The sequence below is a fragment of the Staurois parvus genome, unplaced genomic scaffold, assembly GCF_062004578.1.
Source record: "Staurois parvus isolate SC_StPar_1 unplaced genomic scaffold, SC_StPar_1.0 ptg000470l, whole genome shotgun sequence".
In the NCBI taxonomy this organism is placed as follows: Eukaryota; Metazoa; Chordata; class Amphibia; order Anura; family Ranidae; genus Staurois; species Staurois parvus.
This window is the reverse complement of record NW_028318266.1, coordinates 4,644,176-4,669,025: the sequence shown is the minus strand read 5'-3', so window position 1 is coordinate 4,669,025 and position 24,850 is coordinate 4,644,176. Positions and strand designations below refer to the sequence as shown.

Sequence of the window (24,850 nt, the reverse complement as noted above, 5' to 3'; positions counted from 1 at the left end):
GATCCCCTAACGCCTTAGTAATGGAAGCAGACTGCTTTCTCCTTTGGGAAGTTTCCACAGAGAGATCTTGTTGTAGGGCAACTCTCGTATGCGGTGCGGGAAGGGTGCGAGTGGATCTGGCAGCTCTAAGGAGTTTATCCTTTATGTGGAAAAATGGATCCTAACAAGAATGTCATTAGAAAAGCATCAGGGAGGTGGGCTGGTTTAGAGATCTTGTGTGCTCTGTCCATAAGGAGGTCCTCTGGGTGAGATCAGGGATAAGCTTCAAGATTGTTCCCAGATAGGGAACCAAATCACCTGATTTGACAACTTCAAGTATCCCTCTGAGCTTAATATTATTGCATCTAGAGCGATCCTCCATATCCGCTACTTTTAATTGGAGTTTGTGTATCATTTCAGCTTGCGATTCATGTGCATTGAACATTTCGTCATGGGCTTTAGCAAATTCACCCATCTCGGTCTCTAGGTGTTCATTGAGGTCCTCTATATAATCCAATCTGTTTGAGAGTTGGGGGACAGAGGAGTGCAGCTCTGCATGCAGGCCAGCTTGGAGGGATAGTAGCATGTGGCCTCAGTGGCAGGAGTATCAGTAGCTGGGAAGCTAGCAAGTAGCTTTGTATACTGTGCATGGTGATCTGAGGTAACACCCTTTGTGTTGGCCCAATGGTGTTTTTTGGCAGAGGGTGGTTTATGGAGAGAATGGGCAGGTGAGTTTGCCACTCTCATAGTACCTCTGTCTGCCACTGTAGAGGGTGGGAGGTCTGGAGCAGCATCTTCCATATCCGAGAGTGGCTCCTGGGCTGGGTCTTCCTGTGTCTGTGGTGGTGGGGCAAAGGAGTGTGTCTCCTTGGTCCAATCTTGTGTGCTCCTATGCCCCGTCTGCATGAAGAAGTCCTTGAGGTCGAGGGTCCCGATTTTTTTTTGAGGGACATAGTCAGGAGGAGTCCCTCATGGAGGTGGAAATGGCAGGCTGGGTTGCTGAGAACAGCTGTGTCACCCTTGGCTGTGGAGGAGCTCAGCGCTAAATGGCCATTCCGGTTGGCAGCTAGGACACAACCCCCCGACATGCACTTTTTTTTAATCTGCATTTGACCTATGGGGTCACTTCCATCGTCTTTCTTTCCTTGGGCTACTATGTGCATTGTGATGCATTGCAGTGCGTTTGCATGTATTTTTGCATGTATTTTTGCATGTTTGTGGAATAATGCAGCGTTCTGTACTTTTCTGCACTGCGCTACACTGCTCTGCAAATGGGGTGAACTTTGCCCATAGGATAGCCTGGATTTTGGACTGTCTATGCAGTTGGAGTGCAGTCCAAAATGCATCCAACTGCATCCCACTGCATTAGGTGTGAAAGGGTCCTATGCAAAGACAGTGACCGAAGTCAGGTACACGGGTAGTTAGGTCCAGGATACACAAGTAACAATGAACGGGAGCTCAGAGAACTGTGAAGTTTCTCAGTCAATGTGGGCTAGACTGAGCATGTCTTATATAGGCAAGCAAACTAGGAGGTGGGCCAGGAAGCGAAGGAAATAAAACCCACAGAATAGCAAGCTATGTCCATAAGTGATCACATCCAAACCACACATGTGAAAGGAATCAGGACAGGAAAAGCACTGCAGCAGAGGTGAGAATACACAATTCCTTAAGAGGAGGGATGAAGTTAGACTGAAAGTGTTTTTATTAACGGTCCCTTAAAGTGTTACTAAACCCCGGACCCTGCATTCACTATATCTGGTCTCCCTGGACCCTGCATTCACTATATCTGGTCTCCCCGGACCCTGCATTCACTATATCTGGTCTCCCTGGACCCTGCATTCACTATATCTGGTCTCCCTGGACCCTGCATTCACTATATCTGGTCTCCCTGGACCCTGCATTCACTATATCTGGTCTCCCTGGACCCTCATTCACTATATCTGGTCCCCCACAGTACGCACAACATGGAATGCAATTATTTTAGTAAATATAAACTGCTAAACATCTTTTCTCATCAGAAGTTAGAGCAGTCTTGTGGCTTCTATCAGTGTTCAGCCAAGCACTAGCTAAAGCCTGTAGGATGAGTTTTTTTTTCAGCTCTAGGAGGATGCAGAACCCCTGACCTCTGTCTGGACAGTGCTGATTGGCCCTGTGCTGATCACATGCACTCTCCCAAGAAAAAAAAAAAACCTCTCTAGCAATACACACCGAGTTGAGCATGTGCAAAATGCCTATGGTTCAGTCTGGAGATAAGAGGTGGTCACTTGAAAAAGGGGAGGAACAGAGAAGAAATGATCAAACAGCCTTTTTCCACAATACGGTGGATTAACCCCTTTGGTTCCACAGTGAGTATAACAAGCATGCTTTACTGCATCTACAGACTGATTGTATTGTTGTGGGTTTAGTAACACTTTAAGTTTTGTTAAAAGTTTTAAAATTAATGTATTTAATTTTGTACACTTTATAAAATAATAATAAAGGTTGCATTGAGTGCAATTCTATTTTTTTTAAAATATGTAGCATGATAAATGACATCAGTACATAATAGTATAACACAGGGGCCCTGTAATTGAGGGAAGCGTGCCTAGACTCTAGAGAACTGCAGAATATTCCTTCTGATAGCCTATAAATTGTATCCTTCGGAGTTAGCACTTGTCATAGATCATGTATAGTGAACATACTTGTCTTTTACATCAGGTAAGCGGTGATATCCTCATGTTATGTATTATAATAAACAGATTTTCATTGGTTACATTTTTACCATTTTTAAGCTATTTCCTTCTTAATAAATATTAGGACATAGACATCATTTTTAAAGTTTGGCAATTAATGTATTTATTCTGTGTTTTTATGGGGAAAAACTAAAGGAGAGCTGGTTATTCTGTACATCAACCAGTTGTCCTCCACCCTATAGCAGAAATACAGGGAGCAGGGGTGGACTGACCATTTGGAAACTCGGGCACTGCCCGAGGGCCCGGGGTCAGTAGGGGGCCCCATGAGATGCCCAGGGTACCTTTTTCATAGGCTTTTTTGAGCTTGTGCAAAGACACAGGGGCCCCATGATCCCCTATTGCCCGGGGGGCCCCATGAGTTGTCAGTCCGCCCCTGACAGGGAGACAGGGCTGCACAAAGTCACATATATATATATATACAGTATATATATATATATATATATATATATATATATATATATATATACGTGATTTGCATTTCTGGGTAGGGGTAAACAACACAGGCCTCTCTCCTGCCAGGAAGAACATGCTGCTGTGTATTTCTCTGAGAAATACACAGCAGCATGTTTCCCAAGTAAAACACACACAGCTCACAGTTAACCCTTTGATTGTCCCGGATTGTAACCCCTTCCTGTATTAGTGTCTCTAGGGATGTCAGTGGCAGTTAGTCAGTTCCTTAGTTAGTCAGTTCCCCCCAGTGTCAGAATGCCCGCCTCATTCCCGCTATAATTCGCTGATAGCCGTCATTATTAGTAAAATGGAAAAAAAAAATTGCAGTATATATACCGCCATTTGTAGACGCTATAATTTTCACGGAAACCAATTAATTTACATGTGTTGGGATTTTTTTTTTTAGCAAAAACATGTTGCAGAATACATTTTGGCCTAAATTTATGAAGACATTTGATTTTTGATTTTTTTTTTTTACTGGACATGTTTTATAGCAAAAAGTCAAAAACATTTTTTTCAAAATTGTTGGCCTTTTTCTGTTTATAGCCCAAAAGAAAAAAAAAATGCACTGGAGATCAAATACCATAAAATGAAATCTCTATTTTTTGGAAAAAAGAACGCAAATTTAATTTGGTTGCAGCATTGTATGACCGTGCAACTGTCAGTTAAAGCAACGCAGTGTTGTATAGTAAAAAAAATGGCCTGGTCAGGAAGGGAGGGAAATCCTCTGAAGGGCAAGTGGTTAAAGATACAGGGGCTTTTTAACCACTTCCTAACTGGCAGTTGTATATAAACGGCCGGACGGTGGCAGTGCAGTGTTGGGTGGCCGTTTATACGGCTTCCCCGCACCCTGCTTGTGCGTGCTCCCTGGGAGCACCCAGCACCGCGATCTGGTGCCTGCTGTGTCCTCCGGACACAGTGAAACACCAATCGTCGCATGGGACCTCTGTGCGAAGTCCCGATTATGTGATCACTGATTGGCCAATGAGTGATCACTTGCAAAGTAGTAAGCAAGATGTCACTTGTGACATCATTGCTTACTACGTGTGAAATTTGTGAATGATCACAGAGGTCACATGGTACAGGGCTATTCACCACAGCCTTGTACCATGTGACAAGCTGTGACCAATCACGGCTCACAGTACTTCTCAATGATTGCAAGAATGCAGACAGAGAGAAAGAGAAATGATTGTGTTTACATCCTATATGGGTGGAAAAGAAATCAGTGTAAAAAAAATAAAATCTTCATCACCCCCCACAAGTAGTACAGTGTCACCATGATGACACTGTACTGCTAGGGTGACAGTATGTAAAAAAAACAAAACAAATTATAATAATATAAAAAAATAAAATAAAAATGTAAAAAAAAGTTTAAAAAATTATAATTTTTGGTTATAAACTGATTTTGATTTTTTTTTTTTACTAAAAAGATAGCGGAATAAATTTTGGCCAAGATTTATGATGAAATATTATTTATTTGCAAAATTTTATAAAAAAACACTTTTTTTCAAAATGTTTGGACATTTTCATTTACATAGGAAAAAAAATTAAAATCCCAGCGGTGAATAAATACCACCAAAATAAAGCTTTATGTGTCTCAAAAATATGGTAAAAAATACATATGGGTACAGTGTTGCATGACTGCACAATTGTCATTCAAAGTGTGATAGCGCTGAAAGCTGAGAATTGCCCTGGTCGGGAAGGGGGTGAAAGTGTCCGGACAGGAAGTGGTTAATACAGAGACCTTTAACATAGCAAAGAGAATGTTCATTTTGCAAAGGGAATGACCACTGAGCTTTGAGATTAGGTGGAAACTGAGTTAACTCACATGCAAAGGTAATTAAAAAGAAAAATTTATTTGGCATAGGATTGGATGAATAACCTTTTAATGATGGTAATGCTGGGAGCTATAGACAATCCAAGTGAAGAAATGTCACCAGCACTCTAAGGATTCTTCAAAATGGGTCCAAAGCTTTATTTTGTGGTCACATGGTAAACATAAGGCAAGGTTTTGGAGCCACGCAGGGCCCCTTTGTCAGGCAAGAGTCAAGTGTTTACCATGTTTACCACAAAAATAAAGTTTTGGGCCCAGTTTGGGGAATCCTTGGTTTGCTGGAGACATTTCTTCACTTGGCTAATCCAAGGTTTGATGCACTAAATTAGGTGAGGGAGTAAATTGTGACACCAAGCCAAACAGCACATTTTTTTTTATTTAATGGTGGACCTGTGTCTAACAGTTTTATGAAGAAATGGATGGCACTGCAAATGAACCCTGCAGACTGAAGATGGCTGTGATCATCTGCAGGCTGGAAGCTTTCATTTTTGTGAATGGAGGCTCCAGCCTGTATGGTTACAATGTCCAGGGCTTTCTTTCAGTAAAAACGCAGGGGGAACGTAGTTCCGGCACCTCCATCCAGAAGTGTAATGACAATGTATGTAATGACAAGGGATGCTGGAGGATCTATTGATGCTGGCTTCTGGGGGGATCTAGGCTGCTGGAGGGAATATAATTTTTCAGGTCTATTGTTGATGGGGAGGTCTATTGTCACTGGTGGGGGATTATTTTTTGCAGAGGAAGGATCTTATGTTGCTGGTGAGCAATAATTGCAGGGAGGGATTTACTGTTGAAGGGGGGGTCTATTGCTGGCTGCTGGAGGTCTTTTAACCACCTCCCGTCCAGCTGTTGTATATAAAGGGGCGGACGGTGCAGTGCAGGGTCAGGTGGCTGTTTATAAATGGTCTCCCCACCCCCTGCTTGTGCGCGCTCCCTGGGAGCGTGCAGCACAGCGATCTGGTGCCCACTTTGTCCTCTGGACACAGTGAGTGGAACACCGGGCATCGTACAGGACCTCTCTGCGAGGTCCCGATCATGTGATCACTGATTGGCCAATCAGTGATCACATGCAGAGTAGTAAGCAAGATGTCACTTCTGACATCATTGCTTACTACGTGTGAAATCTGTGAATGATCACAGAGGTCACATGGTACAGGGCTATTCACAACAGCCTTGTACCATGTGACAAGCAAGCTGTGACCAATCACAGCTCACACAGTAGTTCTCAATGGCTGCAAGAATGCAGCCAGAGAGAAGGAGAAATGATTGCTTTTACAGCCTTTATGGGTGTAAAAGCAATCAGTTTAAAAAAAAAAAAATCTTCATCACCCCCCACAAGTAGTACAGTGTCACAGTGTACTGCTAGGGTGATAGTATAAAAAAAAACATAAATAATAATATAAAAAAAATAATAATGTAAAATAAGTTTAAAAATTATAATTTTTGGTTATAAACTAATTTGGGTTATTTTTTTTTACTAAAATGATAACGGAATAAATTTTGGCCAAAATTTATGATGAAATAATATTTATTTGCAAAATTTTATAAGAAAAACACTTTTTTAAATTTTTGGACTTTTTAATTTACATAGCAAAACAAATTAAAATCCCAGTGGTGAATAAATACCACCAAAATAAAGCTTCATCTGTCTCAAAAAATGCTAAACAATTCATATGGGTTCAGTGTTGTATGACCGCGCAATTGTCATTCAAAGTGTGATAGCGCTGAAAGCTGAAAATTGGCCTGGACAGGAAGGGAGGAAAGTGTCCAGACTGGAAGGGGGGGAAAGTGTCCGGACTGGAAGGGGGGAAAGTGTCCGGACTGGAAGGGGGGAAAGTGTCCGGACTGGAAGGGGGGAAAGTGTCCGGACTGGAAGGGGGGAAAGTGTCCGGACTGGAAGGGGGGGAAAGTGTCCGGACTGGAAGGGGGGAAAGTGTCCGGACTGGAAGGGGGAAAAGTGTCCGGACTGGAAGGGGGGGAAAGTGTCCGGACTGGAAGGGGGGAAAGTGTCCGGACTGGAAGGGGGGAAAGTGTCCGGACTGGAAGGGGGGGAAAGTGTCCGGACTGGAAGTGGTTAATGCTGGCTGTTGGGAGTCTATTGTTGCTGGGGTGGATCTATTGTCGCGGGAGGGTCCATTGTTGCTGGGGAGGGCTATTGTTGCTGGCTGCTGGGGAATCTATTATTGCTGGAGGGAATCTATGTTGATGGGGGGGTGTATTGTTGCCGGGGGGTCTATTGCTAGCTGCAGAGGATCTATTTTATTGCCTTTTTTCTTATCATTAACAAATTCCATAAAAATTGCTTAGCACTACAAAATGATACTTGGTTTTCTATTCTCTAAAGGTAGTTAGGGGGTGGAACCAAGGAATGGTGCTCCGAGGTGGGCAGGGGGCAGAGACAAGGGGTGACTTGGAAGGGGGGAGTTCCTGCGTCTATTCTTTGAGGGAAAAAAAGCCCTGACTATGTCAGAGCAAAAATAGTCATCCCTTGATAATGAAAATCTGATTGGCTTCCAGACATCACTGGGCATCCTGGCTTTCCATGGCAGCCAGCATAGAGAGTGAGCAGCCTGGCAAGTGTCCGCTGCTGGATCTCAGGGAAGTTTAATAATGTTTCCTCGACACTGGGCATCATGCTGGGGGATGTTAAAGTATAACTAAAGGCAAAGCTTTTTTTTAGTTTTGGACAGAGTGGAGAGGAATTAGAACACCTGTCAGGTGTTTATTGCTATCTGTATCCCTGTTTCGGGAGATTCATCCTCTATATTTGTCCTGTTTACTGTTATAATTGAAAGTGAAGGTAAAATAAAATCCCAAAATTTGCATTGGCACCAGAACACTAATAGAGAGAAAATCTTCCAGTAGGGACACTAGTTCTGGTGACACCCCGGGGTTCCCTCTCTTTGCAGAGATTTCCTCTCACTTTATCAGGGCCTCGACTGGAACCTGGGACTTCTACTGTGTCAGGCAGTAACTCTTCTCACTGAGCTACCTGGTATGTAGGACAACACTCTGCCTGATCTATTGGACAATCCTGCCTTGTCCCTTGTTTTCTGATGAACCTTGAACTACTTGCTCCTCCCATGAACTTCCTCATAAAAGCCATGTCCATGCACTTCCTCCTTGCCAGATTATTGTGCCTTCCAGCCAATATCCCGCTCATCATTACTGCTGCCGTCTATATCGTTTGTGACCGACCCTTGGCTTGTGACTGACTCCGCTTTTGTCTTATCCCTGAACTGTTCGATCCGCTATTGGTTTCCAGCTTGCCCTTTCCCTGGTGGGGTGATCCTGAGATCTGCGACCTGGTATTCACACGCAGCCAAATCCATCTCCACCATTAGGAGCTCTGGTGAAGACCGGTGGATACTTAGACCCCGCACCTCAGGTGAGCCTGAGTCATTCCCAGGGTGACCCGCTGGTGTACCAATCCTGCTGGTTTCAGGTAAGCCTTACACTGCTGTAGCAATTGGTCTCTGAACCTGACCTCACACCGTGTCACACTTCTTCTTTTGGTTATGGGACAGGAAGTGAGCGGAAATCTCCCCAATGGGACACAGATGGCAAATAAAAAAAGAGTGGTTAACCTCCCTGGCGGTCTGATTATTTCAGATTTTTGGTGCTGAAAGCGGTACCATTTTTTTGCATGGAAATATGTATTTTTTTTATTGTAGGCTGTAATTTTTAGGAAAAACTCACTGAAATCTGTCCGAACAAGAGTCTAGTAAACATCCCGGGTATGATAAAATTTGAAACACAAAATCATAAATTATAATTTAATAAATAATCATAAAAATAATATAAAAATAATAAAAAATTTAATTCAATAATATAATCAAACCAAAAACACTGAAATGTGAAATAGAGCGCCAAGTTCGCACATCGCTGAGCTCAGTCGCAAAATCGTTTTCAGTTTCTGATGACGAATTTCCCCCACGAATCATTATCACTCAATTCTGTAAGTGGTTCTGATTTACTATCGCTGTTCTCTAGCTGATCTAAACCGCTTTTGACCTAAAGGGACACTTTTTGGACGCCATGGACATTTCTCAGTTTCCAGGCAGAAAGAACAGACAAAATGCAGGCAGGGCACAGGACAAAGCACTCGGGACAATATGTATGTGAAATAGGTTGAAACAGCAATGTTTTACTGTGTAAAATGAAAAAAAAAAAAAATGACATTTTTTAAAATTTTTAAATTTCCCGCCCGTACGTCCCGACCTCACAGGGACAGGACACAGAAGCCGGATGCCGGCATCGGCCGGAGGAGATGGCCGGGGACGCTGCAGGGGACACATCGTGGGAGCGCAGGGCAAGGTAAGTGAAGAACACATGCCGGAGCAGTGCCGCATGGTATTCCCGAGTGTAGCTCGGGGTTACCGCTTTTGGTACTGAAATGTTACCCCGAGCTACACTCGGGAATACCGCCAGGGAGGTTAACCATTTCAATACCGGGCAATTTTACACCTTCCTGCCCAGGCCATTTTTCACGTTTCAGCGCTCTCACACTTTGAATGACAATTGCGCGGTCATACAACACTGTACCCAAACTAAAATTTTATCATTTTCTTCACACAACTAGAGCTTTCTTTTGGTGGTATTTAATCACCGCTGGGGTTTTTATTTTTTGCTAAATTAACAAAAAAAGACCAAAAATTTTGAAAAAAAAACACATTTTTCTTTGTTTCTGTTATAAAAGTTTACAAATAAATAATTGTTCTTCATAAATTTAGGCCGAGATGTATTCTGCTACATGTCTTTGGTGAAAATAACCCAAATTAGGATGTATTTTTTAGTTTGTAGGAAAGTTATTGAGTTCACAAACTATGGTATAGATCTGATTATTGATCAATCCTGAAGTACTGACAGCCAATCTAATTACTTGAGGTCCAAGAATGTCAGGACAGTACAGATATCCCCCAAATGTCAGGACAGTACAGATATCCCCCAAATGTCAGAACAGTACAGATATCCCCCAAATGTCAGGACAGTACAGATATCCCCCAAATGTCAGGACAGTACAGATATCCCCCAAATGTCAGAACAGTACAGATATCCCCCAAATGTCAGGACAGTACAGATATCCCCCAAATGTCAGGACAGTACAGATATCCCCCAAATGTCAGGACAGTACAGATAACCCCCAAATGACTCCTTTTTGCAGAGTAGACAGTCCGACATACTTCATAAGAGGCATGGCGAGTTTTTTGAAGTTGTATTTTTTTGTCAAAAATTTTCGGAAAATGAAAAAATTAAAAAAATTATTTTCACTATTTTCTTTTTTACATACTGTCACCAGTGCAGTACAGCATCATCATATAACTGGCATGGCGGGGAACAGGGACACTGACTGGTGACAGTATGAAAAAAAAAAAATATTTTTTTTTTATTTTTTTTATTATATTTAATTTTTTATTACATTTTTTTTTATTTTTTTTAAGATTTTTTTTTTCATATTTTACTATGACCAAAGTAGTACAATGTTACCATAGTAACATTGTACTACTTTGGGGAAGTGATCAGTATTTTTTTTTTTTTTACACAATTTGCTTATAGCAAAGAATTACTTTGCTATAAGCAAGCATTTACCTGAATGAAATCGATTCATTCAGCTTTTTTTTTTTTTTTTTTTTTTGTGCTTAGCTGTGATTTGGTCACAGCTAATCACATGACATGTGCATGTGATTAGCTGTGACCATTCACAGCTAGGCACTAGTATACAATGGATGGCATCATGAATGAAGCCATCCATTGTATACAACTGTCATGTGACCTGCTGTGATTGGTCACAGCAGGTCACATGGTACCAGCAACGGGAGTCGGTACTCAGATCTGTCATCGGCCGTGTCCGAGGTGCACGGCCAGTGACAGATCGCACTGCTGCACCGCTCTGCATTAGCGCAAACTGCTCATGTGCGGGAGCACGCCAAATGGCCTGCACCCGGAGTGCAGAGACCCTTTTGAAGCCGCCAAACGGCCATTGGCCAGGCAGCTAATGGTTAAAACCCTCCCTTACTCTATCCAGAATAAAAAAGTTTTGCCTGTAGTTCTACTTTATCATACAGGTTGTGGACACGAAGAGGCTAAACAACTGTTGTATGCATACTAGCATTTTGTTTTTCTATACAGGTAATGCATCATACAAATGTTACCTTCGTCATCCTAATGGGGTTCAATAGTATCAAGAGCTTTAAAGGTCTGTCCTTTCTTTCCTTTCTTGCAATCTATTGTGTGGCAATAGGTGGAAACAGCCTGATTTTTACATTGGTGAGTTATACTAAGAATCTTCACATTCCTATGTATATCTTTCTCTCACAACTCTCCATAATTGACATCATGATGACCTCCGATATTTCCCCTAGCCTACTCCATGTTATACTGTATGATGGCTGTTTCATGCCATTCAATGGATGTTTGACACAAATTTATTTATTTGGTCTTTTAGTAATGATGGAATGTTTCCTTTTGACAATAATGTCTTATGATAGGTATCTGGCCATTTGTTGCCCACTGCACTATAATACCATTATGAGCTTTTTGTTTTGCATCAAAGCGATTATTACATCATGGTCGTTGAGTGCTCTATTAACAATCCTTCAGGCATATCAGGTTAGCCAGCTACAATTCTGTGGACCAAACACCATGGATCATTTTTTTTGTGACTTTGAGCCTTTGCTTAGACTTTCTTGCTCAAATGTTTTCACTGTACGGTTGACAGCTAGCATCTTAGGCATTCCATTACTGTTCTGTTCTTTCATTGTCGTTGTGCTTTCCTACACTTATATCATCTTCACTGTTGTTAAGATGAAGTCAATTTCTGGAAGAAAGAAGGCCTTTTCCACTTGTAGCTCTCATTTATTTGTGGTCTCCCTTTATTATGGGACATTAAACGCCAAATACCTTGTCCCAACCAAAGAGAAATCATCTACTATGGGTAAAGCCCTTTCTGTTCTGTACACAGTGATCACTCCATTGTTCAATCCCATAATTTACAGTGTGCGAAACAAGGATTTTACCAAAGCCTACAGCAAATTAATGGCTGAAATATGCAGTTGAGGTGTGGAAATGATGGATCCCATGAAGCCGCACATCATTGGAGACCCGCTGGTATTAGAAGGAATGTCTCAGTCTTACCTCCCGCCATGCCACACACTCAATGTGTTTCACTCCACCTCTCAGAGATGAATCATGGGGATGATTATGCTCCAGGTGTGGAGCAAAACACATTGGGAGCATGACCTGGTGGGAGCCCAGGCTGAGACTGCCATTCAGTCCAATACCAACAGGTCCATTGATGTGCGGCTTCATGGGATCCATCCTTTGCTCAATAGTTGCTTGGAGCTGAGACGAGCTCCTTCCCTGGCCTGCATTCATACTGATGGACACAGGATTGCTTTCGCTTGTAGCTTGAGCAGCATACATTTTTCATTACTGGTTCACCGTGAATTAAGAAAAAGCTTAATTCATGGAAAAATGAACATAGGCATAATTATTATTATTATCAGTGTTATTCATTTATATTAAAAGTAGTAGCACTACACACAACAAAACAGCACCATTGTTTTAAATCTGAATGCTAGTTAGATGATAAAAGCAAGGGTTTATTTTAGTAAAAATAAAATCAACAGAAGGGACATGCGTGAGTCACAAGTCACAAGAGCCAAATGAGTCCTTAACGTGGAGTTCCACCCTAGCTAACAGCCATGGCCCCACTGGTAGTTGATACTTGTCCCTGTAATCTTTGAGATTTTTTTTTTGTTTGTCTCTAGGTAGCGTTTTGATTCAAAATTCCCTTCACTATGGCCTTATACATCATATCCGGTCTCCCTATGGTTCCTGGGATATTTGTATCATCAATCCCAGGAGTCAATGGGCATCCTCTGCTTCTGGCATTGTGTTATTTCAAAACCAGAAATGATGTGATGCCAGGTGGAGTTAGGCACCACATTTGAATGGACACGCTGTTGTCATTGTACCTGGTATTGACCGGTGGTGGAGAAGGAATTGGTAGTGGTGGTGGAGAAGGTATCAGTAGTGGCGGTGGAGAAGGAATTGGTAGTGGCAGTGGAGAAGGAATTGGTAGTGGCAGAGGCAGCAGCAGGATCTGACTGCACAAGTGCGAGATCATGAGATGCATGCTGGGTAGCTGCTGCACTGATTCCTCTAACCATGTATGAGTGGCTTCAGATGCCCACAGTACCAATGGCTGCCTGGGGCGTTGTATGTAATTGCTGATTTATACAAACACAAATTATTACATTTATAACAGTATCCAATGTAGATTTTACTAGCAAAGAGAATCATGGGGGTGCTTACTTAAAAAAAAAAAAAAGGCAAGGAGACTGGAACTTCAATTTAACAGAAGTTAGCTGTAGCAGCTGAGACTAGGCAGTAGCATTGGCCAAAGGGGGAGCAGAAATCTAAGAAAAGTCTTGGATAGTCAGGATACCCTTTGGCATTGGTGAGGATCACAGCATGCCCTCTTGTACACCAAAGGTGAGGGCCCTTAGAAGGGTCATGACACAGAGTCAAAAGAGCCACCTTGTCCTTACCAGAGCTCCTGAAGTTGGAGGTACATTTTGCTGTGGACAACTTCCAGGTAGTAGCCCTCTGGCTCACCCAAGAAGGCAGGTAGTACAGTCCAATTGTACAGAAGTGTAAAGTAACACAGAGATGCACTGATCGTAAGTAAGGAATGCATGGAGCTACACAGGATCATTGAAAGCAGGCTGCAGCGCACAGAGACATACAGCAGGAAGCAGACTAAAAAAGCACAAAGAAACACTAAAGCAGGCTGAAGACTAGGAGCACAAATCTGCTGGTAATACATGGCAGGCTAGAACACAAGGGAACCATGGAGGTGTAAGAAGACTGGAAACTGGCTGAGGTACAAAAGGAAGTCAGAGGCTCAGGAATGCTGGAGTGCTCATAATGATATATCAGTTGTTGGGATTCAGGTTGCATGCAGGGACACAGAGGATCACAGGAAATAGTCTGGACAACACTGGGAACACTGGAAATACGGTGACCACATTGGAAGATACTGGGAGAGGACAGTGGGAACACTGTAAGAACAGAGATCACCCTGGAAGTCACTGGTAGACATTTGTGAAGTCAATGTGAACATGGGGCTAGCTGGTGGGCATGTTACTCCTTGGAGCATCAACTCTTTCAGACAAAACCTGGCCATGGATTTGCTTGTGCACCAGAGGCCCCTAATTTAACGCACACTGATGGCCTTTTACAGGGAAAAGACCTGGCACCAGGGGCAGACTGACCATTTGGAAACTCGGGCACTGCCCGAGGGCCCGGGGTCAGTAGGGGGCCCCATGAGATGCCCCTGCTACCTTTTTTATAGGCTTTTTTGAGTTTGGGCAAGGACACAGGGGCCCCATGATCCCCTATTGCCCGGGGGCCCCATGAGTTGTCAGTCCGCCCCTGCCTGGCACTGAAACAAGGAACAGGTATGCGTGACAGAAAGATAGCAAACAAAAAAAATATGCTTATTATGTTCCTTTCTCAACATAATTTTTATAGGCTGTTAAAATAGTTGTACAGTATATAACGCTAACAATGATCTTTTCTCATTTGCTCCCTTTTGGTTTGTTAATATAAAATTTATAAAAATGCACCGTATATACTCGAGTATAAGCCGACCCGAATATAAGCCGAGGTGCCTAATTTTACCACAAAAAACTGGGAAAAACTATTGACTCGAGTATAAGCCGGTGGTGTCAGTGGGGGGAGGAATAGTGCCCCATCGTTGGTGTCAGTGGGGGGAGGAATAGTGCCCCATTGTTGGTGTCAGTGGGGGGAGGAATAGTGCCCCATCGTTGGTGTCAGTGGGGGGAGGAATAGTGCCCCATTGTTGGTGTCAGTGGGGGGAGGAATAGTGCCCCATCGTTGGTGTCAGTGGGGGGAGGAATAGTGCCCCATCGTTGGTGTCAGTGGGGGGAGGAATAGTGACCCCTGCTCCAGCCTGTGCTCACTCTCTCCCTCCCTCTCCCATGGTACACACTTACCGGTCAGATGTCTTCCTTCTCCGGCCGCTCTCCTCCTCTTCACTCGCTCGATCTTCGCGGTGCCGCTCGGCTCCTCCTCTCCTCCTCTCCAAGCTCCACCTCCTCGCCGGTGATTGGGCGCCTGTGTGCCTCTCCTGAGCTACAGTTCCGGCGGCCAATCACCGGCGAGGATTGATCCCGGGGGTGTGTCCAGATGACAGGGACGGCATGTCATCCCGCCCACACCTGGGGATGTTGACTCGAGTATAAGCCGAGGGGGCCATTTTTCAGCACAAAAAATGTGCTGAAAAACTCGGCTTATACTCGAGTATATACGGTATATGTTTTTTTCTGTTCGATAAGTGCAAAATAAAAAAAAAACTATCTCCATTGATCCTAAGCATTCAAGTGATGCTGTAAGTTCCTGCATTTCTTGCCTGTGTGATACTGAAGTCTTAAGAAGTACATAAAAGTACTTAAAAAGCCAAATAAATCTCTCAGAACCCCAACCCATAAAAATGATTGAAAAGTCCCTCAATTATATATGAATTTTGTCATATATATATATATATATATATATATATATATTATACACTGGATATTATATTGCAAGACTCCTGACCTGGGAGAATATGGAATGTTCATAAAAAAGCAAACATAATAAAAATATGAAACAGCAAGGAGGGACATGCAAGTAATGCCATGGGTGGAATTCAAACCAACAACCCTAGTACTGCTAGGTGGGTGGAAGTGCTAACCATTTAGCCACTGTGGAATATAGCAAAGCCCATGCAGGAATTGATGCAGCGCTGCCCTCATGTGCCCACTCCAATGACTGAAGGCTTGTCTATGTTATAATACAAGTGAATGTATCTGCTTTTACTAATAAAACATTGCATTTGCGGAGAGCACTATGTTTCCTTCTTTTTGTCTTTGAACATTGATTAATATAAATAGGATAAGTGTGATAGAACTTTTCCTTTTTAAAAGTCATATCAACAAGGTGAGGGTGGGTCCATAAGAATTTGGTGTAGGTCTCAGTAACACGAGAGTGATTTGATGGTGGAAGATCACAGGGAAACTACAATCTATGACAGAAAAATGGCATGTGCTTCAACTCCTGCACTAGACGGTAGACTCCACAGTAACTATAACCACACATAGGATGCCTAAAGGATACACGCCTTGCTGCCCTCACCAGACCAGGGAAATCCAAATGAACTGCATGCAAAGAAACAGAGGGTGCACCGGCCTAGTGCATTACCTTAGAAAATTAATTTATTGTATAAAAATGGTGATATACTCACAAAGGAAAAATATCAAAGGTACACCATATGAAGTACAGCAAGGTCCAATCTCACTAGATGATAGGGACTAGCAGACCTCCAAATGGCTGACACATTTCAAGACCTTGCCTCTTCCTCAGAGCCAGTAGCTACTTGCTGACCTAGTACACTATGGTTACAGGGGACCCCACATCTACATGATCCACTTTTCCATACAACTATATCCAATGTGCGGGTTTCTGACCCTTAGGGCATCATTTGTGTTTTATATACAGTAAGAATTTAACTATATTCATAATCGTATACTTTTTTATATACTGTATATCATGTGGACGTGGTATACTTGGATTTTGCAAAAGCATTTGACACAGTTCCCCACACATGGCTAATGCGTAAGGTAAAGTCTACAGGCTTGGAAAAATCCATATGTAAATGGATAGAAAACGGGCTAAAAGATGGTATTCAGAGAGTAGTGGTTAATGATTTATACTCTGAATGGTCTAGGATTGTCAGCGGTGTACCCTAAGGTTCAGTGTTGGACCCTTACTTTTTAATCTATTTATAAACAATATCGGGTCTGGGATTATAAATTCTCATTTCAGTCTTTGCAGATGACACCAAGCTGTGCCGTGGAATAATGTCCTTACAGGATGTCTCCGACTTACAAGCCGACCTCAATGCTCTGTTTAATTGGGTAACTATGTGGCAAATGAGGCTTAATGTTAATAAATGTAAGGTTCTGCACTTGGGGGCTAAGAATGTGCATGCGTCATACATACTAGGAGGAGTACAACTGGGGGAATCAATGGTGGAGAAGGATCTGGGGGGTCAATGGTGGAGAAGGATCTGGGAGTTCTGGTAGATCACAAGCTTAATAATGGCATGGAATGCAAAGCTGCGGTTTCTAAAGCGAGCAAAATCCTCTCTTGTATTAAAAGAGGTATAGACTCCAGAGAGAGAGATATCATTCCCCCCTCGGTACAAATCATTAGTAAAACCTCATCTGGAATATGCAGTTCAGTTTTTGGCACCAAATTAACAAAAAGAACATTGGGGAACTGGAGAAAGTACAGAGTAGGGCAACTAAACTGATAAGAGGCATGGAGGAGCTCAGCTATAAGGAAAGATTAGAGGAACTGAATGTATTCTCTCTTGAGAAGAGCAGATTATGGGGGATATTATTATTATTATACAGTATTTATAAAGCGCCAATAGTTCACTCAGCGCTATACATTACAAAGGGGGACAGAACATGTGACAGAACAATACCAATACAATGCAAAACATGAGGGGATTGAGGGCCCTGCTCTTTCGAGCTTACAATCTAGGAGGGAGGGGATGGTGGCACAGGAGGAGATAGCTGTGGGGGATGGAGTGGTAGGAAGAGTGGAGGAGGTCGGCAAGTTGGCAGGGGGTGGGGTAGGCTTCCCTGAAGAGATGGGTTTTCATTGTGCGTCTAAAGGAAATGAGAGTAGGTGATAATCTGATGGGTTGGGGCAGGGAGTTTCAGAGGATGGGTGACACCCTGGAGAAGTCCTGGAGGCGGGCATAAGAGGAGGAGACCAGGGAGCTAGAGAGAAGGAGGTCTTGTGAGGAGCGGAGTGTGCGTGCTGGGCGGTACTTGGATATTAGGACAGTGATGTAGTTCGGGGCAGTATGGTGGATTGCTTTGTACGTCAGTGTTAGGATTTTGAATTTGATCCGTTGCGCAATCGGAAGCCAGTGGAGGGATTGGCAGAGGGGGGTGGTGGAAACGAAGCGGTTGGAAAGGTGAATGAGTCTGGCAGCCATATTCAGGATTGACTGAAGCGGGGATAGCCAGCGGCGAGGCAGGCCAGTGAGGAGGGAGTTGCAGTAGTCGAGTCGTGATATGATGAGGGAGTGGATGAGCTGTTTAGTGTTTTCTGGGGTTAGGAACGCGTGTATTTTGGCCTGCGGGGTGGGTTTGATGGTGGCGTTGTTGGATGTGATGGAGAAGTCAATGGGGGGTGGTGTGCGGGCTGGGGGAAGACAAGAAACTCTGTTTTGGAGAGGTTCAGTTTAAGGAAGTGGAGCGACATCCAGTCTGATATGTCGCTCAGTAGGTGTGTGATTTGGGCAGACCGAGGGGGTGAGGTGGGGGTTGAGAGATAGATTTGTGTGTCGTCGGCATAGAGGTGGTAGTTGAAGCCGTGAGAGTGTATGAGTTGGCCAAGGGAGGAGGTGTAGATGGAGAAGAGAAGGGGCCCGAGGACAGAGCCTTGAGGGACCCCAACAGAGAGGTGGAGTAAGCGGGAGGTGGTAGCATTATAGGTAACGCTGAAAGAGCGTTGTGACAGGTAGAATGAGAGCCAGGAGAGAGCAGAATCTCTGAGGCCGAGGGAGTGTAGTTTTTTTTTTTTGAGGAGGGGATGGTCGACTGTCGAAGGTCGCAGAAAGGTCAAGGAGTAGGAGCACTGAATAGTGGCCATTAGCTTTGACGGTTAGCAGGTCGTTGGAGAGTTTGAGTAAGGCAGTTTCGGTGGAGTGTAGGGGACGGAAGCCAGACTGTAGGGGATCGAGGAGGTTGTTGTCATTGAGGTGGGAGCATAGGCGGGCGTAGACTAGGCGCTCGAGGAGTTTAGATGTAAATGGGAGCAGGTAGATAGGTCTGAGGTCGTTTGGGTCATTGGGGTCCAGGGAGGGCTTTTTAAGTATGGGGGTGATGTGTGCATGTTTCAGAGGGGAGGGGAAAGTGCCGGAGGAGAGGAAGAGATTGAAGATGTGGGTGAGGGAGCGTAGGATGGAGGGGGAGGGAGGTCGTAGGAGTTGTGAGGGGATAGGGTCGAGGGGGCAGGTGGTGAGGCGGACATCAGAGAAGACCTTGGAGACTTCCTCGATGGTAGTAAAGTCAAAGGTGCGGAGTGTTGGGGGAGCTTCAGTATGAGGAATGTAGGGTGGGGTGGAAGTGGAGGTCAGAGCAGTGGTGGGGCCGTGGGAGAGGGGTGATGAGGGAGTAGGTGAATGAGGGGGAACGGGGTTGGAGGGAGTTTGAGCAGCGACGAAGTCCCTGCGGGTTATGTCGAGGGGGAGGGGGGAAGAGGGGGTAGCTGTGTGAGAGGGGACGGGTTGAGAGGGCGTGTGAGTTGCGGCGATGTCCTTGCGAATTGTGTCAATCTTGTTTTTGAAGTGAATGGCAATCTCAAGGGCAGTGAGTGAGGTGCTGGGTGGAGGTGGGGATGGAGAGAGTAGAGAGTTGAAGGTGGAGAAGAGTCGGCGAGGATTGGAGGAGAGGGCCTTGATGAGGGTCAGGAAGTAGGCTTGTTTGGCTGCGTGGAGGGAGGAGGTGTAGGTGTGGAAGGCAGGTTTGTAGCAGGTGAAGGCTTGTTGGGATTTGGTTTTGCACCATAGTCGCTCCAGGGCACCACTGTGTTGTTTGAGGGTTTTGGTGTGATCAGTCTGCCAGGGCTGGAGCGGTCGGGGTCTGATGTTACGTGTGGTTAAAGGCACTAGTAAGTCAAGGGCTGTTGACAGCGCATTGTTGTAGGCAGTCATAGCCAAGTCAGGGCAGGACAGGGGAAGGATGCTGTCGTGAAGTTGATCAGCTGCAGAGTGGAGGGGGGCAGGGTTAAGGTTGCGAAGGTTACGGCTGGTAGCAGTGTGACATTTGGAGGGGTAGGCGTTGGAGGATGAGGAGATAGAGAAGGTAATCAGGTTGTGGTCAGAGAGAGGGAAGGGGGTGTTAGTGAGGTTGTGGGGAACGCAGCGGTTGGAGAAGACAAGGTCAAGGGTATTACCGTTGGAGTGGGTGGTGGACTGTATGCACTGTGCAAGTGCAAAGGAGGAGGTTAAGTGGAGGAGATGGGATGTGTCCGGGTTGTCGAGGTTGACAGGGATGTTGAAATCCCCAAGGATGATGGTGGGTAGCTCAGAGGAGAGGAAGAAGGGTCATCCAGGAAGCGGGATATGGATCCAGGAGGCCGGTATATCACAGCAATCTTCAGGGGGGTTGGGGAGAATTGTCGGACGCAGTGGGCCTCGAAGAAGGAGAAGGATAGGGAGGGGGGATTGGGAGGACTTGAAAGGTGCTCTGCAGTGACAGGAGCAGACCAACTCCACCACCTTTACGACTGTTAGGCCTGAGTGAGTGGGTCCAGGTGAGACCTCCGCAGGAGAGTGCAGCAGGGGAGGTAGAGTCAGTGGCCTGGATCCAGGTTTCCGTAATCGCTAGGAGGTTGAGGGAGCGGGAAACAAAGAGGTCGTGGATGGCGGTAAGCTTGTTGCACACCGATCGGGCGTTCAGGAGTGCACATGAAAACGGGGGGAAGATTTTAGGGAGCAGGGGGACAGATACTAAGTTGCGGGAGTTGCGGCGGGACGTGGAGGCGGGAGGGTGTTGTGAGGCAGGTGGTGGAGGGCCAGGAATCGGGGAGATGTCCCCGTGGTTAGGAGGAGGAGAAGGGTGAGAAAGGTGGCATGGGAGCGGGATGTGCAGGAGCGTGAGAAACTACTAGTGGAGGTGTTCGGGTCAGTGGGAGAGTGGAGTAATAGGAGGAGGTGGTGGGTGCCGTAGAGGGGTGAAGGAGGCAGTGAGGACACAATATACAATTGTTTGGAAGGAGCAGAGGGATATAGTAAATGGATTTTGGGAACGGAGGAGAGGAAGAGGCATTTTGGGGAGGTGATGAGAGCAATAGTAGGGAGATGATAGCAATGAGGGGGAGATGTACAAGTTTTGGGGTGGAGCAGAGGGGTAAAGAAATGAGATTTGGGAACAGAGGATAGTAATATGATAAGGAGAAGAGGGGCGTATTATATAAAGGTACACGGAGTGGGACTCAGGCATGTAGGAGATGTTTCCCAGGGTGTTTGCTTGCAGTCTGTCCAGCGTGCAGTAGAGTTTCATGCTGTTGTTGTGTCTTCCTGCTGCTTAAGTTCTCCTGCTTTAGTTCAACTGCTGTGTGATCAACATATAAATACATCAGTGGTTCATATAGTGAATTTGGTGTTATTCCACTTTAAGATCATTAAAAAGGACAAGGGGGCACTCCTTGAGAATTGCTTGGATGTAGCAAAGTATTTTGTTTTTAATTAAATTGAATCATTGCCTCTTCTGAGCAAAATGTGTTAATTATCTTTTGTTTCATATTCCAAAAAATACATAGTTTTATTATAAGTTTAAACAATAGATATCCAAACAGATATGGCTGGTACCAACATCCCTACACTTACACTATGGGGTTTATTTACTAAAGCTGGAGAGTCCAAAATCAGACTCCCTTCTGCATAGAAACCAATCAGCTTCTAACCTCAGCTTGTTCAATGAAGCTTTGGTAATGAAACCTGGAAGCTGATTGGTTTCTATGCAGAAGGGAGTCTGATTTTGGACTCTCCAGCTTTAGTAAATGAACCCCTATGTGTCTTTGATTCATACCCAGAAATACAGAACTAGGACTATACAGAGACATGTACCTGATAAACTTAAAAAACTCCATTGTACTGTAGGGTTGAGGCTGCCAATGTATAACCAACATCTTTGCTACATCCAAGTGTGACATACTCCTGCATACATCTTTTTCTCTCACATTTGACTTATACTCATAACAATTTATACTTAATATAAATATCCAAACATTTTTCTATTACTGTGTACTTGTAAACAAACGTTTGTTCTCTGTGATTTAAACCTTGTTCATGAAACGCGTAAATAAAAATTAAAGAGTAATGGAAAAATCTATGGATATCTTTGTTAAACATGAATGTTGTAAATGTGTTATTTATATAAATCAAATGTAATGACAAAAAATACAAGTGTACAGTATATCACAGTTGAAGGTAGCAAACAGTTTCTGTATACACTAACAGCCTCAACTTTACAGTTAATGGAGTTTTTTAAAACTTGTTTTTGAAATAAATTATGTTTTTATAAGTTATCTCTATTTACCTTTAAAGTCCCACTTCTGTATTTTTTGGTATGATTTTATTATAAGTTTAAAAATAATAATAAAATAGCAAGCATTTAGGAGAATATTCTTGTATATATTCTTATTATTATTTTTTTTATTATTATATTTTTTATTATTATTATTATTCAAGATGTATATAGTGCCAACACCTTACACAGAGCTTTACAACATAAGGGCAGACAGAAGAGTTACAATATAATTCAATACATTAGGAATCAGAGGGCCCTGCTCGTTAGGGCTTACAATCAAAGAGGGAGGGTCAAGAGATATAAAAGGTCATAACTGTGGTGTATGAGCTGATGGAGAAAGTGAAAATACAGTTGTTAGGTGGAGGCAGGATACACCTCTCCAGGGGCGGACTGACAACTCATGGGGCCCCCAGGCAATAGGGAATCATGGGGCCCCTGTGTTCTTGCCCAAACTCAAAAAAGCCTATGAAAAAGGTACCGGGGCATCTCATGGGGTCCCCTACTGACCCCGGGCCCTCGGGCAGTGCCTGAGTTTCCTAATGGTCAGTCCGCCCCTGCGCCTCTCTGAAGAGAAGGGTTTTCAGGGATTGTCTGGACAGAGTAGCAGATAGTCGGACACATTGGGGAAGGGAATTCCTACAATTAAACTTTTTTTATAGTGGTGATCATTCAAAAAAAAAATATTTGCAAACAAAGCAACAAATCTTATCTCTATGACCCAAAAGGAAAATACAGTTCCAATAAACTTCGAAGCACTCATGATTTTCATTATTGATAGGCTGAACATCCCCCTGTTTGGCTTGTGGTTGAACAATCAAACCGAACAAAAATTTGACCGCAAACTTTGAACTTGGATAATTCACTAAGCAGTATCTTACCACATCTGAGTATGTGGTAAGATGACACACAGCTACTAAAATACCTCACAAGCTATATTAAGTCATGCGGTATTTTTGTAGTGAAAACATTCTGTAATGTTTCAGCTGTCAGTGAGCTTCCCCACTGACAGTTGAATGTAAAAAGAATTGCCAACAATTCCCCCCTGTTTCATACCAAGCCCTTCGGATCTGGATGTATGAATTTTGAGGGGAATCCTTAGACAGTTTTTTTTTTAATGGCATGTGGTTCCCCCCAAAAATCCATACCAGACCCATACCCGAACATGCAGCCTGGCAGGTCAGGAAAGGGGAGGGGGAGAGCGACTACCCCCCCGCCCCCCACCCCCCCACCCCCTGAACCATACCAGGTGACATGCCTACAATTTGGGAGGTGCTTTGGGGTGCCCCCCCAAAGCACCTTGTCCCCATCAACATGGGGGCAAAGGCCTCTTACCCACAAGTGTGGCTGGTGGTTGTGGGGGGCTGAGGGCGAGGGGCTTATCAGAATCCATATCCCAACCCCCTCTCATGTGAATAATAATTACATTGGTCCAAGATGAACCAATGCTCCTATGTAAAAACTGCTATAAATGAAATTCTTCTTAATTTTGATCCTATTTCTCATTGATCCAGCTCATGAAAGAGTTTCTTTAAGAGAATTAATAGTGAATGCCTGAATGCCATTTTGATTTATTAACAATATTTGTTAATGCTTTCCAAATGTCCTTGTTCCTCAAGCTATATATGATGGGGTTAAGGGATGGTGTCACAACAGCATACATCATGGTAAGAATTTTATTCATAGTCAGTGAGTGCAGTGAGGCTGGAAATATGTATGCCACTATCACTGTCCCATAATAAAGACACACAGCAGTCAGGTGGGAGCTGCAGGTGAAGAAGGCCTTTTGTCTTCCTGAAAGCGATAAAATATTCAAAATGGATTTAACAATAAAGACGTATGATATCCCAATGACCAGGAACGGGAATACCACTGCTGGGACAGTCAACAACTTGGTTTCCATTTGAATAAAAGAGACATCTGAACATGAAAGATCCAATATAGGAGCAAGGTCACAGAAGAAATGGTCTATGATGTTTGGGCCACAGAAATGTAAGCTACTTATACTTACAGATAAAACAAGAGAATATAAAAAACTTGGTGTCCAAGCCAATATGGACAGTTTCTGGCAAATCCCACTGCCCATTATTGAAGCATAATGCAGTGGATTACAGATGGCCAAATATCGGTCATAAGACATCACTGTCAGAAGAAGACACTCTGAGCCTTCTGAAATAACAAAGAAAATAAATTGAATGACACATCCTGCTAAAGACATGGTTCCTCCTTCCTTGAGGACAACATAAAGTGTGCTTGGAACGCTGTCAATGCTCAGTAAGATGTCACATAGTGAAAGCTGGAAGAGAAATAAGTACATGGGAGATTTGAGGGTCTTGCTGTAAGACACCAGAATGATAATTAAGGCATTCCCACATAACGAAACACAAAAAGCCAAAAGCAACACACAGAAGAGTAAAAACTGGTAACTATGGAGATTCTGAAATCCAATAACAAGGACTGTGGTGACATTGTTCTTTCTCTCCATCAAAACGTTAATGGAATGCTAAAATCAGAAGGTTTACAGTTACATTAGTATGGATTCATTATTATTTTTAAATAATCATTCCTTCCATTTTCATTCTGAAGCATGCACATCATGATAATGAGGGTCAGGGGCGGACTGACAACTCATGGGGGCCCCGGGCAATTGGGGATCATGGGGCCCCTGTGTCCTTGCC

General features: G+C 43.8%; 1 protein-coding gene across 1 annotated transcript; it reads right to left on the bottom strand.

Moving 5' to 3' along the window:
• Positions 1-23,712: 23,712 nt before the first annotated feature.
• LOC149452610 (olfactory receptor 5V1-like) lies at positions 23,713-24,489 on the bottom strand. Its single transcript, XM_089689290.1, has one exon. The coding sequence runs from the start codon at positions 24,487-24,489 to the stop codon at positions 23,713-23,715; it is 777 nt and encodes a 258-aa protein (XP_089545416.1).
• Positions 24,490-24,850: the final 361 nt, after the last annotated feature.